The sequence below is a fragment of the Ammospiza caudacuta genome, chromosome 8 (assembly GCF_027887145.1).
Source record: "Ammospiza caudacuta isolate bAmmCau1 chromosome 8, bAmmCau1.pri, whole genome shotgun sequence".
Classification (NCBI taxonomy): Eukaryota; Metazoa; Chordata; class Aves; order Passeriformes; family Passerellidae; genus Ammospiza; species Ammospiza caudacuta.
In genome coordinates, this window is record NC_080600.1 from 44,049,886 (window position 1) to 44,069,162 (window position 19,277).

The 19,277-nt window shown below is 41.2% G+C and overlaps 1 protein-coding gene across 1 annotated transcript in view; it reads left to right on the forward strand.

Annotated features, from left to right (window-relative positions):
* TANC1 (tetratricopeptide repeat, ankyrin repeat and coiled-coil containing 1) overlaps window positions 1–19,195 on the forward strand; it is a 62,344-nt gene extending 43,149 nt beyond the window's left edge. The window contains exons 11-26 of the mRNA XM_058809785.1: window positions 1,056–1,287; window positions 2,307–2,473; window positions 3,706–4,313; window positions 5,589–5,697; window positions 5,910–6,032; window positions 6,861–7,097; window positions 7,712–7,897; window positions 9,776–9,854; window positions 11,116–11,366; window positions 12,108–12,231; window positions 12,345–12,520; window positions 13,535–13,667; window positions 14,485–14,576; window positions 15,010–15,156; window positions 15,636–15,736; window positions 16,594–19,195. Of these exons, the coding sequence (XP_058665768.1) occupies window positions 1,056–1,287; window positions 2,307–2,473; window positions 3,706–4,313; window positions 5,589–5,697; window positions 5,910–6,032; window positions 6,861–7,097; window positions 7,712–7,897; window positions 9,776–9,854; window positions 11,116–11,366; window positions 12,108–12,231; window positions 12,345–12,520; window positions 13,535–13,667; window positions 14,485–14,576; window positions 15,010–15,156; window positions 15,636–15,736; window positions 16,594–17,956 (4,128 nt within the window). The 3' untranslated portion in view covers window positions 17,957–19,195. The remainder of the gene's footprint in view (window positions 1–1,055; window positions 1,288–2,306; window positions 2,474–3,705; window positions 4,314–5,588; window positions 5,698–5,909; window positions 6,033–6,860; window positions 7,098–7,711; window positions 7,898–9,775; window positions 9,855–11,115; window positions 11,367–12,107; window positions 12,232–12,344; window positions 12,521–13,534; window positions 13,668–14,484; window positions 14,577–15,009; window positions 15,157–15,635; window positions 15,737–16,593) is intronic.
* Window positions 19,196–19,277: the final 82 nt, after the last annotated feature.

Consider the following 19,277-nt stretch of genomic DNA (forward strand, 5'->3'; position numbering starts at 1 on the left):
GATCTCCTGAATCCTGCGTGGTCTTAGAAAGAGTTACCTTAACAATTTCTCATCAATTTTGTGTGGCTGTGGGAGGTTGGGGTCCTTTCCTTGCCAAAGGGGCTGTATGTTTTCTGCAGGGAGCTGCTCAGTGTACCTTCGAAAAGCAAAATTAGGGCTGGGGGGGGGCAGGGAAGAAAAAATGTTTGGTTCTTGTATAACCCATCTATATGCTATGATACAGGTTGAGTCTGAATGCAGTTTTATTTTACATCCGCTGAAAGCCTGAAGTCATTTTTGTATTAGATTAATATGTTAGGTGTTTTATTTTTTGCCTAAGTAGTAAAATTAATTAGAGTTGCATATTTTATATGAATAATTGTAGGGAAAACATGAGATCTTTAACATTTGCAGTCTTTAAAGTGATACATATTAGTTTGAAGCAGTGTTATGAAAACTACTGAAGTGGAGGCTTTTTATTCGCTGTCAATGCCATGTTTTCCTTGCAGTTTGTTTTGGGGTTTTTTACTCCAAAGAAATATGGGTTACGGCCTGGTTTATTTTTAAGTAATACACAGCTTTGAAATACTCGGAATAAAGCCAGTTGTCATATTTCTCCATTTGCTTATGTAAGCATGTCTTTAATAGCTGTCTGTAATTTACTTTTGCCTGATGATCAAATTAGTCCTTAAGTCATTACAGTGTGGGACATGATGTTGTTAAATTACATATACTAGGTTACCTAGTCAGACCCTCAGGTTACTTTTGTGCTCAGTTAATCAGCTGCTTACCCACTGTATCCAAATGCCATAAACTCAAGTTGTGTTTTCCTGCCAGAATCTGGTACTTTGATTTCTTTTCCTCTCTGCATGCCCTGCAAGGTCAAAAACCTATTTCATTGCCTTCCTCCCTGTGTTTGACCCAGACTGTCAGAGACTGTTACAGTGTGGGATCTTAACACTGAAAAGGATTTTGTAGTTGAGAGAGAAATTTAAAAACACTTTATCATAACTGCGCTAACTAGTAACCAGACAAAATTCTGACAGAGTAATGCTTTTCACTTTGTAATTCTGCAGGTCGTTGCTTATCATTACTGCCAGGCTGATAACACATACACGTGCCTCGTGCCCGAGTTTGTGCACAGCGTGGCAGCTCTGCTCTGCCGCTCACATCAGTTAACAGCGTACCGAGACCTCCTCATCAGAGAGCCTCACCTGCAGAGCATGCTGAGCCTGAGGTCTTGTGTCCAGGATCCAGCAGCAGCTTTTAAAAGGGGAGTGTTGGAACCGCTTTCAAACCTCAGGAGAGGTACGTTAAGCAGGACGTGATTTGGAAATGAAATCTAAACTCCATAAATATTAGAGAAAAGTATTAAAAATAAATAAAGCAGAACATTCGTGGACAAAGGTATTCCTTAATTGTGCTAGTTGTTTGTAGCAATAATAGACGGGTTTTAAATGGGTGATCGGTGTTTAAATTAAAATTCTGTGAAACATATTAAAGGTCATAGAAACTTTATATTTACTTTTTTTGCTAGAAAACGGGGAGGCAGCTATTAGTTTGAAGTTAAAGCTGGCAAATTCACATTAAAGGATTTTGTTTTAAGATGCATTTTAGTTTTGTCACATACTTTAGTTTTCTGGGCCTAAACATCTGCAAAGTGGATGTAGGTTTTGCTTGCTTTTAAAATGAATGTGGCGGTTTTCCAACAATCACAGGATATCCTAAGCTGAAAAAGACCCACCAGGATCACCAATCCAGCTGCTGTCCCTGGACAGACACCCCAACAATCCCACCGTGGGCATCCCTGGAAGTGGTGTCCCAATGGTCCTGGAGCTCCGGCAGCTTTGGGAATGGGGACCGTTCCCTGGGGAGCCTGGGCAGTGCCCAGCACCCTCTGAGGGAAGGAGGAACCTTTCCTGATATCCACCCTAACCCTCCCCTGACACAGCTGCCGCCATTCCCTCCAGTATGGGGTGTAAAAGAAAGCATGTAGCAACGTGATTTTTGTATTTAATAAAGCCCTAGCAAACTCCCCTTGAAAGCAGCTGCTTCCCAGCAGATGCCAGCTTGAGCACATACCTGATGTGTCGCAGAATGGCGGCTTTGCCTACAAATGAACAGAGTATATCATTCCTGTTAAACTGTTTTTAGTCTTCTAGTGTTGTTTTTAATCTCCTAAATAACGCTTAAATGCTGTAAGATGTATACTGGTGTGCATAAAGATACATTTTTGTTTCTTGACATATGGAATTTGAGGATAAAGGTGAGTCGCTTTAAGGGAGAATGTGTTTTTATCTTTTCCTTTTTTTATTCTCAAATTTCAGAGCAGAAAATTCCTGAGGAAGACTACATAATTTTGGTAGATGGTTTAAATGATGCTGAATTTCATAAACCTGATTATGGTGACACAATTTCTTCATTTATCACAAGTATAATCTATAAGTTTCCTCCCTGGCTGAAGCTCATTGTGACTGTAAGAACTAATTTCCAGGTAAAAACACCTTTTAATGCTTTTCTTACTCTCAAAGACCAAATGATCACAGCTGCATTATTATGAAAATACTGGGTTTAGAGGAACTCAAAGTCTCTTGATTTTTTTCTTCCTTCCTTCATTACATGTTTATTTGCAGTGAACAGATGCGATATTGGAGGCCTTTTCCATTGTGAATCACTTTATTACAGCTGTCGGTAGAGTTGCTAATATAAGAAATGAAGAAATTTGAGTCTGCTCCCTTGTACTTCAGGAGTGCAGTGTTAAGGTGCAGCTGTGCTTCAGTACAGTCTCCAAGAGTTTATTTCTTCTGTGCCTTCTTACCACTAGCACTCAGAGTGTGTGGCTGAAGAGTTTATTTCTCAACTTAAGTTTTGGGTTTAAAAAGGGATTTATGTAGGAGAAACTATTCCCTCTCCGGAGACTGGAGAAGCATGTCTTTGCTTAAAACATCTCACTACTCTGAAAGTGCAATGTTTTGAAATCCATTTAATTACATAAAGTCGAATAGTTCCTTTTTGTGTTGTGAAGGTCGGGAGATGTTTGCTAAACCTTTCTAATATAGGACTCTATGTAAGAACTTTCTGGTTTCAGTTGGAAGTTGCAGAAGTGTTTCTTTTAAATAAAGGTCTTTTGGATCTTCATTTACATAAACATAAAAGTATTCTGTGTAACAGAAGCATGAAAGTGTGTTCTGGTGAACCTGCTGAAATGTCTGTGCTGTGCTTGGTACTTGCACCTTCAGGCACAAGGGGTTGGGGATGTGTGCACAGCACCTTTCTGGTACATTGTTACTGGAAGGTACTGGAACTGAAAAGGGGAGTCTTTTCTCTCTTGTCATTTGTGATACTTCTCAATAAAACATTCCTGCCTAATAGATCATTCCTTTTGCCTCCCTCTTTCCCTGGCCTGTCTTAGGGTCTGGTAACTGTTTTCCATTTCCTTGACTGTGAAGTGGTCATTTTTCTTCCCTTTCAATTGTTGAGTTTGGTCAGTGAAATATTTGAGACCTTCCTATGAAAAAATGATAAAATGTAAAAATACTGTTCTACCTCTTATGAGGAGGCAATATTTGCAAAACCATCTCAGGGTTACTGAATTCCTTTTTAATCTGGTACTCACTACGGAAGGGAAATGTAGCAGAGATGCATCGTTGAGTTCTTAATGCTGGAATACTGTAATGTTTTTGGTTTGCTTTTTTTTTCTATTTTTCTCCCCTCTCTCCCTCACAGGAAGTGATAAGTTCACTGCCATTTATTGCAATATCCTTGGATAATTTTCCAGACAACGAAGGAATTCATGATGATTTGAATGCTTATATTCAGTACAGAATTAATAACAGTCAGGAAATTATAAACAACATGTCTTTAAATGGAAAAGCTGATGCAGCTACAATTGGGAAAGTGAGTAACCACCTGATCATGAGAAGCCTGGGATCTTATCTCTATTTGAAACTCACTCTGGATCTTTTCCAAAAAGGTCATTTAGTAATCAAAAGTGCAAGCTACAAGGTTGTTCCTGTGTCTCTGTCAGAGCTGTACTTACTGCAGTGCAATATGAAGTTCATTACAAACTCTGCTTTTGAGCGAGCTCAGCCCATATTGAATGTGGCATTGGCATCCCTGCATCCCATGACAGATGACCAGATTTTCCAGGCTATTAATGCAGGACAAATAAACAGTGAACAACAGTGGGAAGACTTCAGCCAGAGGATGGAAGCCCTTTCGTGTTTTCTGATCAAAAGACGTGACAAAACACGCATGTTCTGCCATCCTTCCTTCAGGGAATGGCTTGTCTGGAGAGCAGAAGGTGAAAATACTGACTTCTTATGTGAGCCAAGGTAAATTAAAAAAGGAAAGAGGTGATGTTAAAGTGCAAGCGCACCTAATGTTTTCCAAAATGAAATCTTTTGCATGTTTAGAGGTAATGTGACTTAAGATTCAAAGTTTACAATGCATAATTGACTCTGTGGAAGTCAGAAGTTTGCATCTGACTTTGATACCTTCATGGAGAAATTTTAGTGCTGTATTGTTATTAACACAGCAAAATTGTTTATAATCCTGTGTAGGAGCACCTTGTCTATGTAATGTAGAATGCAGAAATAGAAGGAACAGATCATTTGTGCTTTTTTAAACATAAAAATAATGAGACATTTTGTGCTGTAATTATATCCTGTTGGCATTGTTCTAGTTTGTTCTGTAACTTTGAGAGCCAGAGGTGGTTGAGTTGGAGACAGTGGCTGTTACTGTTTGTCATGTTCTCACAGTCGCCTCCCCTTTTTTCCTTTTTTTTTCATGTTGCTTGGGGTTTACAGCTTTTGCGTTTTACAAAAGAATAAATAATGCTGACATTTAAAATTATTACCAGCCCAAGACTTGTCTGAGCTTTCAAGTGGCTGTAACAGAACCAGTTCTGTCGGTGGGCCTGGGGGCTTGCAGCCTTGTGGACCCCTGGTCTCACCACACTGGGAACTCCCAACGCTTGCCCCAGCAGCAGTGGGAGCTGCCTGGGCCCAGGTAAAGCTTCGGATTGTGGAAAGTTCTGTTCAGAAATGTCTGAAGATGGGGTGAGAAGTCACTTCCCACAACTTCCCCCCTCAGGTGAAGAGTCCAGCTAACATATGGCTAATTGCCCGGTTCTGTGTATAGTCTGATTAACAAACAGTATGTGATAACCTTCTTTTCTCAGGGTTGTGCTGCTCTCACTGTTTCCTAGAACATTGACCACCACTAACATAGGTGCAGAATTACTAAATACATGTTTTCGCTCAAATTTCACAAGCATTCAGATCTTGCGCTTCTAAAAGGATTGGCTTCTTTCTGACATGCCTGCAGTTCCTGGCTCTGAGAATGCAAAAGGGAGCAATATGTAAACTACTTCACAGCTGGCACAGGCCCCCTGCGAGGGCACAGCACAGAAATAAATACCAGGAGTGTTTCATCTTCAAAATTTGCCGTTTTTCATTTTGCGTTACTTTGTTATGGAAAGAATTTTGTTTAGATATGATGGTATGTTTCAATAGTCTGACAAAGTTGAACTGTTATAACAGGCATAAAGATGTGCATTTACTGAAGTACAATTATGAAAGTTGTTCTCTCTTAATCCCTTTTATTAGGAATGGACATGCTCTACTGGCTTTCATGTTTTCTCGACAGGAGGGAAAGTTAAACCGCCAACAAACCATGGAACTTGGCCATCATATACTTAAAGCTCATATTTTCAAGGTAAAGCTTGCAGCTTAGTAGGCTTTATGACCTATTCATATGAGTGCATCGTAGAGGTTCTCCTCTGACTTGCTTGAATAATTTGTTGGGAGCTTATGCAAAATATTTGGTAGTGCTGTCAATCCAGATTTTATTTCTTTTGATACTGAGTTGTAGATTAAAATAGGATTTCTGATTCTACAGAGAGATTTCCTGTTTCTCATTTCTGTTAGGGTCTCAGTAAAAGGACCGGAATTTCTTCCAGTCATCTCCAAGCCTTGTGGATTGGTTATAGTACTGATGGACTGTCTACAGCCCTGGCTTCTCTAAGAAACATCTACACACCCAACGTGAAGGTAAGAACAGTCAGCAGGGCTGTACAGCCGGTGCTTTGTCTGGCACTGGGCAGGGGAATGCTGAAGTCAGTGTAACCCTTCAGCAGAAAAGCACCTGGATCTGAACTTCTTTGTGGCAAGCTTTCATGTACTTTTGTAAGCTAAGTTCAAATCAGTTTTCCTTGATAGTATTGATGGAAAGAAGGGTTTTTATTTTTTTTCTTCTGTGGCTGTGCTCTGTAGCACAGGTGAGTGTGTGGCTGCAGTTTTGGGGTCACATGTTCCACATGGCCTTGCTGGGCAGAGCTCAGTGCTCTTTGCTTCTGTGGGAAAGTGTCAGTTGTGAAAGGGGAAAATACTGTGAGAGGAAGGGATTTAAATTCCACAACTCCACACTGTTATTTGAATCCCCAGATGATGGATAGCAAAATCCAAGTCAGTCAGTTGGAATTTGAGCCAACTGCTAAGGCTTTTAACTGGAAATTTGTGTGTACATAAATGCACACGTGCATGCTCTGGTCATCTTTTTGAGATTTTCTTTTTATCCAGTCTGGTTCTCTTAATGGAGGTAGTTGCAGAGTAGCAGCAAGTCACACATGCAATTGTGATGAGAGTAGTGAGTTTCAGGGGAGAGACAGGTCTTCTCTTGGGAGTGCAGTGCTCAGTAATACAATAATATATTTGCTAATAGAAGATTTTAAACTGGTGTATTGCTATATGTGTGTTAAAGTTGATGTCTGCCAGTAAAATCTGCATCAAAATTAGGACATTACAAACGAGTACCTGATCAAGATATCAAATTCAGACAAATCTGAGCAAAACATTATTTTGTTTAAATTAAATTTTTAGGTGAGTCGGCTGCTGATTTTGGCAGGAGCAAATGTGAATTACAGAACTGAAGTACTGAATAATGCTCCAGTGCTGTGTGTTCAGTCACACCTTGGGCATGAAGAAGTGGTCACTCTTTTACTCGAGTTTGGAGCTGCTATTGATGGAACTTCAGAAAACGGGATGACAGCCCTTAGTTACGCAGCTGCTGCAGGTCACATGAACATCGTGTCACTGCTGTGCAGAAAAGGTGCAAAGGTAAGCTGGTGCACAAAGATTGCCAAGCCTGCAGCTAGAAGAGTCATACAAAGGCTTAAAAAAGCTGTTATTGATTACTTACGTGTATAATTCTCAGGCAGAGGCCTGTGGGATGAGTCCAGACTTCCGTGAAGCATTTTGCACATGCCACTGGTCACAACCCTCTGGCAGAGCTGTTCAGCCAGTTTTGGGTGCCCCTCACTGTGCACTTTCACGACCTGTTGTCATCAGCTTGTCAGTGACTGTTACCAAGAGAGTGTTGGGGCCCTCTGAAGTCAAGGTCAAGGGCATCCCCTGCTCTCCTTACCCACCCTTTGGTCCCCTCAGCTGCTGGCTGTCCAGCAGGCTAAGCACAATCTCCCCTTGGCAAGCCCATGCTGACTGGTCCTGCTCGCCTTGTCCTTCCTGTGTTTGGCAGTGCTCTCTGGGTTTAGTTTTTTCACACCTTCCCAGCTGCTCAGGTGAGGCTGTTGGGCCTGTAATTCCCCAGATGTTCCCCGTTGTCCTGAAAGTCAGGAGTGAGAGCTGCTCTCTCATAGTGCCCTGAAGCGTCTACTCTCCACAGCCTTTCACTGCATCTTTTAACCTCTGATGTTCCCTTTTCTCCCCTTCAGGCTGACCTTGCAGACAAGAAGGGCCAGTGTGCTTTGGTGCACAGTGCACTGAGAGGGCACTGTGGAATCCTTGAGTTCTTGCTCGGCCTGGTTTGGGTGGCTCCCTCCCAAGAACAGGATTCGCTGAGGAAGCGCCAGGCACTGCAACAGGCTCTCACAGCAGCCGCCAGCATGGGGCACTGCCAGGTGGGTTGGAAATACAGGTCCTCCCAGATCTGTTGGAAATTGTCCGAACTGTACAACAGTGCTTGCAGCTACTTTTAAAAGAGGCATGGAAAGAATAGTTGAATATTCTGATATTTATTGTAGTATATATTAGCAGCGGGTTTAAATGATCTAGCTGAGTATCTGATAATTCAGTTTGCTTCAAGGTTTGTTTATATGTAATTTTATGTCTACTTTGTCCTCCCTGTCCTTGGAAGTAGTCCTAAATCTCTAGTAGTGGTGATGACTTTCTGTGTCACTGATTCACCCAAGTATGTTTCTACTTCAGGTTGATTTTTTTCTTCCAATTTTTCATTGCATGTAATCGCACAGGCTTCAGTTTTCAGCTTGATGCACATGCCAACTTACAGACTTCAGCTCAGTGTCACTTTAGACAGAAATTTGGGAGGGAACACTAAAAATAAATGTGTGTGTTAAAAATAAACACATAAGAAGTACTAAAAATGCTTTAGATATTTAGGTAATACAAGTATGTCTTCTGTTCATTGGGAAAATAAATGGTAAAATTTTACTTGATAGAAAAGTAATGGGTAAGTAAAGATATGAATAAAGATCAACTATACAGGAGGACTTAGTTTTGTAGTGAGTGCCAAAATGGAAACAAAATCTCTTCAATGAAGCTGTTTCAATATTTACTTCTTTTAAATCTAGTTTTAAGTTGCTATAAGATAGTCTGGTCTTTGAAGTTGTTTAGATGATCCAAATATAGAAATATCTATGTGCAGTTAATTTATTATATGGTAAATGAGCCATTGCTGTCTTACAATATAAACTTGAGGATTCTGAGCTGTGGTTAACTTAGATGAATGGATCATTCCTTTACTCCCATGAAAGTTCTTGTTTGCTGTCCACTGATTAAATGAAAGCAGTCAACTCCTGAATGTCAACAAAAGAGATCACATTAATCATAAATACATACCTGAAAAATGTCCATCTTTCTCTATTTTAAGACATTAAGAAGCTGTATTCTTAGCTGAAAAAATTATCTGTGTGTTTCATAAATTTTAATAAATTATGTCCTAGCATTTTGAATCTTAGGATTTTCCATACATTGTATACAACAGTTTTCAGACAGCCTGAAAACACACAGATCCTTTCTCCTTTCCTGCCTTTGTTTTTTCCTGCAGCATCCCAAACTTTGTTAGTATGATTCTCCTCCCTCACCTGTTGACTGCAGCCTCAGTGACCATGTGCCCCATTAGAAAATCTATTTAAAACAGTCTTGAGAAAAAGTTTTCATTTAATGATCTTTTAGCAGGTGGTTTCAAAACACAGATTTCCTTAATATTGTAGAAACACGGCAAAACTTAATTTAAAGCTTATTTCAGCTTTAAAAATTACCATTTATTGACATGTGCTTAGACCATTCTGGGAAGAAATTTAGAAAAACAGGTAACCTATAAGCAATATGGGAGGAAAAACCTAGGTATCACCATTTTACAAAATGTATGCAAATATTCTCATTTTTGCTCTCTTGTTTTAGATGATCTGGAGTTTCCTTACTGAACTGGGAGGCTTTATTTTTGCCATTGTTTATTTTGATTATTCTGTTCTATATATGCCACATGGGAACTAATTAAATCATAGTCATGCCAAACAGCAAATTCACAGAAGAGCACTGGGCTTTTTTAAAATTGTTTTCAATAACATTCACTTGTCTTAAAGTCATTCTAAAGTCCTACTGAATTTGTTTTGAGTAATACTGATTTTCTTTTCTGTTGATTATATGCATTGAGAGAGAAGCACTCTCACTTGTTTTACATCTTTTTCTCCCTTGTGTCATGTGAGTGACAACTGATGCTCTTGTGGCTCACCCATCTCTGCTCAATGTTTTGGCAGGTGGTTCATTACATCTTAACAGTTGAAAAAGACCATGACATGGACATCAATGACACTGATGCCTTGTGGGGAGAAACAGGTATTTCCCTTCTTGTGTGTTTCATAATTAGCATTGCTAATTTAAGAATAAGGAGTTTTTAATCTTACTTTTTAAATTTCATTCTCCATAATAAAAATAATGGAAAATACCAGTTTTAATAATAAAATGCAGTTTATAAGTATGGTTTTAACTTACTGAATCTATGCATCTCAAGTATTGAAAGATTATTTTATATTAAAATTACTGTAAATTACTGACTTTTTAACTAAATGGAAAATTTAGTTAAATTTGGAAATACAGTGCTTAAGTTTTAGTGTGGAATTTTATGGGATTCTCTGTCTGAGAACCTTTGTTTAAATATCATTAGTTTTCAGGAAGTGCTGGGCCATAGCCTCATTTGTTCTGCTTAGGCAGTGGAAGGAGAGACCTGCCTTTGGGCACCTGGGCAAGGCCCAATGTGGTTTTTAAGGAGGACTGTAACGGGGTCGCTGCAGTTCCCTGGTGTGCCTTGTGAGTGGCATCTCCGTGCCATGGTCACAGCCGAGGGAGGGTAGCAGCACTGGGATGATGGTCAGTGGCCTCTCACCTCCTGGAGAAGCACATGTGCTTTGTTCCTGCACGTGTACAAGCCCCTCGCTGCAAATCCAGCAAATTCCAAAAGCCATATATCTGTTTCTAAGTTAATTTTTTCTTCAGTATTTTCCTGTCAGTACTTTTTATTGAAATCCTTGCATAATACATTGGGAATCTTCACTCACTGAGGAAGTGAACTCCCTAAAAGGGGGATTTTTGAACAAGACTCAACTCCTTGCTTGTAATATTGATATCCATAACAGTTACTTTCCAGTTGTTCAGCTCTAAACAGTTGTTATAACTGTTGCACAGTGCAGTTTCATCAACTGAGGAGGGAATGGGTAAGATAAGTGCTAAAAAAGAAAAATGTACTTCTTCCTCGACTGTTTGTAATTTCCTTTACTTTCATTGGAATTTTAAACAAAAAATCTAATTGACCACGTTTGAAAATGATAAAAATGAATAACAGAAAATTCACCATTTAACTCACTTCTTAGAAAAAAATGGAAGTTACTAGGCTTTAGAAGCTGGAGGAGCAAGTCCTTTGCTGATTCTTGCATAAGTCACACATTAACTCATTTTTTAATACTTGTTGGCATGACTGGTGGGGCTTCAATACAAATAACAAAATTTAAATTTCAAATCCTGTTTAAAACACAATATGAGCAAAATAGAAGAAGGGGAAAAATTATGATGGGGAAAGTATTTTCTTTTTTGTTCTTTTTAGCTTTCAGTGAGTGTCACAGTGAAAAGCTGAAAGAATGGGGATTCAGTAACACTGACATATTGTGCATGTGTCCAAAGGCCAAGCAAGCCAAGATGTTGATGCAGATGCTTTCTCTAGCCCTGACAGCTGCTGCAGGAAGAGGGAAGCTGGAGGTGTGCCGGTCACTGCTCGGGCACGGAGCGGCCGTGAGCAGCCCCAGCAGGAGAGGCGCGGCCCCGCTGCTCTGCGCCGTCCGGCACGGCCACTGCCAGGTCTGGCTGCTCTGGGGTCCTCTGGGAGGTGGCCCCTGCTTCCTCCCGTCTCTAGTTGTGAACATAATTAGTGTCAGTTTTCTAATACATGTTTGCATTTGGTTAAGAGGGATATGCTCAGAAGCTTCGCTTCCAAACCCTTTGTATCCCTGGAAATAACTTAAAAAGCACATTGGCGTCACAACAGTCTTAGTTATAATATACCTGAAAAATAATGTGAGTTTAAAATATTTTATTTCCTAGACCAAGATCAAAGGTGATTTCAGACCTTCTGTACTGCTGCTGTGCAGAGAGAGAACCTTGGTTTCAGAAGCCTCCCTCATGCTGGCCTCTCCTGTCAGGAGAAGGCATTGAACTGCAGTCAGGGCTTGAGCTACATAGAACTTCTCAGTGGTTGCCATAAATACTACCTTAGTCCTCTTTGTTAAAAGTTCATGATATTATGGCTGAAATCTCAATCTGCCAACTTAATAAAATCATAGAGTTGGTAAAATTGGAAAAGCCCTCCAAGACCATCGAGGCCAGTTGCTCCCCAGGACTGCCAAGGCCACCAGTAGCCCATGTCCTGAAGTGTTACACCCACGTGGCTTTTAAATCCCTTCAGGGATGAGGCAGGTGGGAATTCCACCCCTGCCCCTGTGCCAGGGCTGGACAGCACTTTCTAACAAATTCTCCTAATATCCAATCTAAACGCCCTCTGGTGCATGGAATGTATTTTTAAATTTATAATTTCTGTTTCAGATCGCTAAACTTCTAGTGGAACATGGGGCTGATGTGAATTTAAGTGATAAGCAAGGCCGGACACCACTGATGGTGGCTTCTTGTGAAGGACATCTGAGCACTGTGGAATTTCTCCTTTCTGAAGGTAGAAAATAAATAGCAGATTACAGCTGCACCAGGGATTACATCTGGGTGAGTTAGGGAATTTTTCCATTTAAACAGAGAATCTTCATAACAAAGTTCATATTAATTTTACAGGTGCAACTGTTTCATCTCTGGACAAGGAAGGACTGACAGCTCTGAGCTGGGCATGTCTGAAAGGCCACAAGGAAGTAGTTCGGTACTTAGTAGAGAAAGGTGCAGCAACTGATCAGACAGACAAAAATGGACGAACACCCCTAGACTTGGCAGCTTTTTATGGGGATGCTGATATTGTAAGTATAACAAAACATAACATTCAAGAAAAAGTTACAAAAATTTAGGATTTACAAAAAATATTGCCTACCAAAATAGGAAATTTGGGGAAGTAACCAAGAGGGTTACACTGCTCTCATCTTGACTGCAGTGAAAATGTTTGTTCAGGAAAGCATTTTCTAGATAGAAGCCCAGAATTACACTGCAAACCCACAGAGATCCCTTCTCAGGGTCCTGATCAGTTGATGCCTTTGTAGATGAAATACCCTAAGAAGAGGAAGGGCACACTCAGGTCTGTGTGTGCTGTGGACAGATCCAAGAGGTCAGCAAGGAACTAGAACAGCACACGCAGCCTCCCACACTCACTCACACCTGTGTTTCTGCAGCTTGCATACACAAGGTCTGTTTCAGCTGCTGCTGTGGCATGTAACTCACTATGGCATGTTGTCCCATTCAGCCTTTGTCTGAATTAACTTGAAATTGTAAGTAAGTCCTCAGGTTCCATAGTGGCTTTGGTAGTTTTCAGACACTGTTTTTGCCTGTGACCCTGGTACTGGAGGCTCTGCTGGAGAATGAGGGGTGTCCAGGCTCCTTCCTGTCCCTGGATTTGCTGTAGGTCGTTGTCCTGGAGGAGTGCCAGCTCCCATTTCCCTGCCTGGACCGGTCCCTTCAGTAGGTCTGTGCTCAGCTGCTGGCCAGGCTGGGACTGGGACAACGCCAGTAAAGAGGTCCTTGTGCAGGCCCATGGCTTTGGGTCATGGGGCTTGTCCATGGGCAGGACTGTTGGTGCCTCTTCCCTTACAAGATCACTGCTGGTGGCACTTGAGCAAGTAATAGTTATGGGAAAGAACTGCTGCTTCCCTCCAGCCTGCCTGTGCTGTTGTGCCTTTGGTGGGTTTTAGATGGCTGTGCTCTACTCAGCAGCATATGCTCAGTGTGTTTCAAAGAAAATTACATGGTACCTTAAATATTTCCTTGGTCTGCCTTTCATACAAGAAGCCATGTTACAAAGCATGTTTCATTTCTTCTCCCAGGTGCAGTATTTGGTGGAGAAAGGAGCAATGATTGAGCACGTGGACCACAGTGGCATGAGGCCACTGGACAGAGCGATTGGCTGCCGCAATACCTCAGTTGTGGTCATGCTGCTGAGAAAGGGAGCCAAGCTGGGTTAGTGAAACTGCTCTGCACCATGACAAACAACTGGGTTCTGCTCTGCCAGAATTAGTTATTTCTGTAAAGTAGATGAAATAAAACACCAGATTTTTGCAGGCTGTCTGGTTTGCAGATGCCTACCTAGGATAAACAATCTCCTTTAAAGGCATACACACAGGACACCCTTTAGAAGTGAGGAAACACAAGGACTTTTATTCTGCTCCTTCTTTGATGTGTGCTGATGGTGAGGTCTGGAGGAGTCACTGTATTTGGTTACTCTGCCTTAATATATTGCCTTAAGACAAGAAAATGGTGATTGTGCTATTACTGATACATAATTGTGGCACTATTAATGATTTAGATTAGGAAGTTTTACTTTTAAATAACGTTCTTCTAATAAACTATAAACTGTGTATTTTTGCAAAGGGTAGGCCAAAGAAATGTAAATTATGTATTGCCAGTAGGCAAGTATATGATGCAGTTGTGTTTGTGATAATTACTGAATATTTAGTACATTTGAATCACTATTTCATATTATTTGGGTAGTAAATGTGATCAAATACAGGTTCTTACTTAGGCCTGAATTTAATTGTGACTTCTATACATTCCTTCACAGAGGTGAAATATATCAGGCCATCTAATACCTGGCTGCTGTCCAGGTGGTGGCATAGATGCATTTTAAATGTGTACACCCTAATTATGATGATCATAGTAATACTGGTTCCATGTAGGTGGAATATATGCTGAAGTAGGACCAGGCTTTCTACTGTGGTAGACAGCAGGAACACACTTGCTTCCCTTTTGTCACAGAGCCTTAAATTTTAACTTGCAGGAAATGCAGCATGGGCAATGGCCACCTCCAAACCCGATATTCTCCTGATTCTTCTGCAGAAGCTGATGGAAGAAGGAAATACACTCTATAAAGTAGGTGGATTTTTCTTTTTTTCTGGCAGCAGAACATTGGACTTCTGCCTGAAGGTAGACTGAATGCCTTTATACCTCCTTTTCAGTTATATAATCTAACATATTACTAATCTGTTTAAAACAGAGTAGTAATATATCAGATTATATGATTTTTTTCTGGTACTAGTAGTAGTACATATTAGTGCAAATATTTTCTTTGTCAAATACCATTAAACATTTGAGTTCAGAAAGGGATACAAACTGTGATTAACATGCAGGCTCTCCCTGTGCTTTTTTTAAAGTGTAGTTCACACTGTGTATATTTATTTAAAAAATCTCTGTGTTTTCTACTCGAAGGGCATCTCTTGGTAGATATCAAATATAAATATGCTTTTTGGACAGTATTGCAATATTAGACATTTGTGAAAAACCTCTTGTTCCCTAAAATTTGCAGAAAGGCAAGATGAGGGAAGCAGCACAGCGCTATCAGTATGCATTGAGGAAATTCCCAAGGGAAGGGTTTGGTGAGGAAATGAAAGCCTTCACTGAGCTGAGAGTTTCATTATACCTGAACTTGTCACGGTGTCGCCGCAAAACAAATGTAAGCTCTTGCTGTTAGTCTGCTGCCTCTCTAGCATTGGGAATCTGAGACTTATATCCTACTGCATTGCTTTGTTGTATGTGGACATGCATCTGTACTATTTTAGAATCCTTTTCACTATATCCTGATCTTGGGCTTTATCATGTCAATACATGGGTGGCTTATAAGATGAGGGCATGTTGTCGTGGGGGATCTGTTACAGCTGGTCTTACATCATGCAGTTATTGTGGAATGATGAACTGCTGGACCTTTGTAGTACTTTTAAAAGACTGAATGCAAAACACTGCTACCTTTGTTATCAACCAGCACAGCCAGGTGCCATGGCTGTGCCCCTGTGTGCTTTGAGCAAATGCCTGCTCTTGCAGCCTGGGGCAGGAGCCTCTGCCACGTGCGCTGGCCGCGCTCCTGGAGCCATGACCTGCAGCTGGCAGCTTGCTGTGACTGGCAATTTGTAATGGTGTGTTTGATTCCTTTCTTAGGATTTTGGAATGGCTGAAGAGTTTGCTACCAAAGCCTTGGATCTGAAGCCTAAGTGTTACGAGGCCTATTATGCCAGAGCGAGAGCCAAGAGGAACAGCAGGTACTGCAGAGATTTTTTTTTAACTTGCCATTTTTAATAACTTGTTCTTTTCTGCTAGTTGCATTTCAAATTTGCAAAGAAAAAATTATTTTTTAGTGCCCTTTACATCTCTACTGGGTCTCTCTTATCAGATAAAGCCAACCACATCCAAATAGTGATATTGAATACTTTGTAAGTACTTATGAGACAGTCCAGAAAGTAACAAATTCATATGAAGAGGGATTATTTTAAATGTAACAGTGAATAGGTCTGCTGCTCCACATGACTCAGCAGAATGTGACCAGCAGTGTGCCACCCAATTCCAGCACTTTATTATTTATTGCCAAGCTTACAGTTTATTACTGGCTGCTTTGATAGGAAATAATATGATGAATCATCAGCAGTTGAAGACAAAAATAAGGGGAGAGAGGAGGAACTATCTCTTTAGGTTGAAAGAATAACAAACTACAGTGGTGTAGCTGAAGTACAGGAAGAGGTGCCTTTTTGATTCACTATATCTTTTCTAAACATCAATAAATGGTCATGCAGCAGAGTTCAGCAGGTTCCCTTCTCTAGAGGTAACTGTGGAAGAGCTTGTGAGACAAATTGTCAGTTCCTGGTGTTCCCAGCAGAGAGTTCTTCTGCCTGCCTGCATGGGGTATCAGGATACTTTAGGGAAACATTCAGGGTTGAGTCTGTGCTTCCACCTTAGTTAAGAAGTTCCTGAGGTGGAGAATTTCCAGTTGTAATTTGTCACCACCTGCAGCAGGAAGCAACAAATCAGGACATTTGGCTAAAAGGGTGGAAGTGGATTAGTAGTAGGCAGTGCTGGGACACAGATTTGCCCCAGTTTTCATTATTTACTTGTTCCTAAACAGAAAACTACTTGCTGCTCTCTCTGACCTACGGGAAGCCACTCAGATATGCCCCAGCAATCAGGAGATAAAACGTCTCTTGGCTCGGGTGGAAGAGGAGTGCAAACAGTTCCAGAGAACACAGCAACAGAAGCATCAGTGTCCACAGCTGCTTGAACACACCAGCAATTCAGATAATGAGGAGGAAGGAAGTGTATCAGGTGTGAACGATAACTTCAATCTTCAAGACAGGGAAGATGACCTGCCACACCCCAGTGAATCTGTTTCTCCTCCACAAAGGCTGCAGTGTTCTTCTGCTGCTTCATTATTTAGCAGGACCCTTCAAGAAGGTGGTCAGAAAGCTCAGTGTGTGTCTCCTCAAAGCAGAACAAGCAACAAGTACCTGAGAGAGCCAGGTTTGATTATGCAGCCAACAAAGCAGGCACAGATTGTAAAAACGAATCAGCATCTGAGCTCCATCCAGCCTGGATCTAAACCAGGAAGCAGTCAAGGTAGCACCAAGCCACAATCATCTTTGCAGCATCTTTCCCACAGTCCCATGCCCATCCGGCACTGTGGAAGTCAACAGGTGGATGAGACAAACATATTTTCATCTGGAAGCATTTCCACAGATCCCGCTGCTGAACTGCACAATGAGAAGTTTGTGCCTAGCCAGCGTTCACATCCACAGCATCATGAGACTCTCTCTTCTCGTTCTTTTGCTTGTAAATCTAAACCTAGTGACACATCACCAGCCTCTGCTCCAATGAATTTCAGTGACTCAAGGCAGCAAAGCCCTGTACCCAGTGGTGGCTCTTCTGGCTCTCCATCCAGTAGTGTGATTCTTGCCAGCTCATCAAGCAGCTTCACTGCAGCCAGCAGTTTGTCAGGCAGTGTTAAGGGGCTGGGCCCAGATGTTCGACTCAAGGAGACCAACATCAGTCAAGCTCAGGGCACTGAGCACCGACCTCGCAATACCCCGTTTATGGGAATCATGGACAAGACTGCAAGGTTTCAGCAGCAAAACACACAATCTAGTCGCCCTTGGCACTCTCAGGCAGCAGAGGGATTGTCCACAAACGTTGCTTCTGCAGGCATTCAGCCCTCCAACCTGGAGCAGTTCTCAGGTAAACACTACTCAACTAAGGGATCCTCTACAGGCGCTGCCCCTGGAGAAGGCAGCCAGAGCAGCATACAAGCAAAAGAACGTGAGGAGCGCATGTGCCAAACCCCTTCCCACTGTACAGAGAGCAGATCGCCCAACCAAGGTTCTCATTTATACCCTGATGCTGTAGCCAAACTGCCATCCCACAGCACTCAGGACGGCCACCTCAGTCACGTCACCACGGCAAAACCAAAGCGCTCGTTCATTGAATCAAATGTATAAATACTGTTCTGTACGCTGACAGGGTAGACTTGGCCCACAGCATCACAGGGTCTGACTGCTCTACAAAACACTGACTGCCTCGGCATGGCTGGGTCCCAGGGAGCAGTCTTTAATGGGATACAACCACTTCCAACTGTTACTACCACCACAGGGCAGTGACAGTAACTGGAATAACAAATTAGTGTAGAAAGACTTAATTAGGTTGGCCTAGGAGCTCGAGCAGAGAAATCCTTTCTATCACATGTTACCATTAAATAAGCCTTTCCTTTCACATACGGCTTCAGTCTTGGCTTTTGGTTCTCTTGCATCTCGCACATAGTACTCGTGCCTCTCAAATGCTTACGTGCTGGTGTCTCACAGCAGCGCTGAGGGCGATAATCTGCTGCAGAATACTCAGATCTGTACATGCATGCATTTTTTTCAAATCAAATTATCACTTTTCTAGTGGGATCTAATTTGGGTTGCATGATGTACATTTAGGAAGCATAAATAATTTGTGTATGAGTAAACTATAAGCAGCCATGCTTTGATGTGTAAATAAAACTATTTTTAGTAAATAGAAGAAATTAAATAAAATGAGTGACAGTTGCATGTGTATTGGGAGGCTTTGACCATATTGGTTATTGCACTGAAGAACACACTATTATGGCCTATTAACAATAATCGCACTTTATATAGGGTATCTAATCACCTTTGGGTGCTATCTTAAAGCAAAATGATTTATTGTTTATTTGTGAAAAGGTACAACAACTAAATGCTTAGTAAATGTTTTTATGGGAAACCCAAGAAAGGGATGGAGTGAACGTGAAAGTTTGAGGAACAGCGTATGTGCAGTTGCATGACAGGATGAAGTTGAGATGCTGGTTTTTTAAGGAAATGAGGATTTTTATTGGCAAGGACATACTGAAACTGAACTGCTGCAATGACATTCCTATGAGTGCAATTCCATTGGAGTGCTCAGCTTTATATTCTTCCCATCATGCTTGATTACAGTGTTCTGTAAACAGTTGTACCCAGCTCTACACATCCTTTTGCAGTTTGTATCATTACACTTTAGCTTATTTATTGTTTACTGTTTCTTTGATATTTTGTACAAGTTCCATATTAGTCTTGTCCTGTAGTTCTATTTTTGCACAGCTACTGTACTCTTTCCATACAAAATAAAGATTATTAATATACCTGTGGGATGAGATGCAGTCCCTGATGGTTACAGGAGACACTCTCTCCCAGCTTTTCCAACTACGTGTCCAGTAATGGGGAACAGGGAAAGACACATTTTGGTTTGTTAGAGTAGAAAAAGAAATACAGATCCTGTACTTTG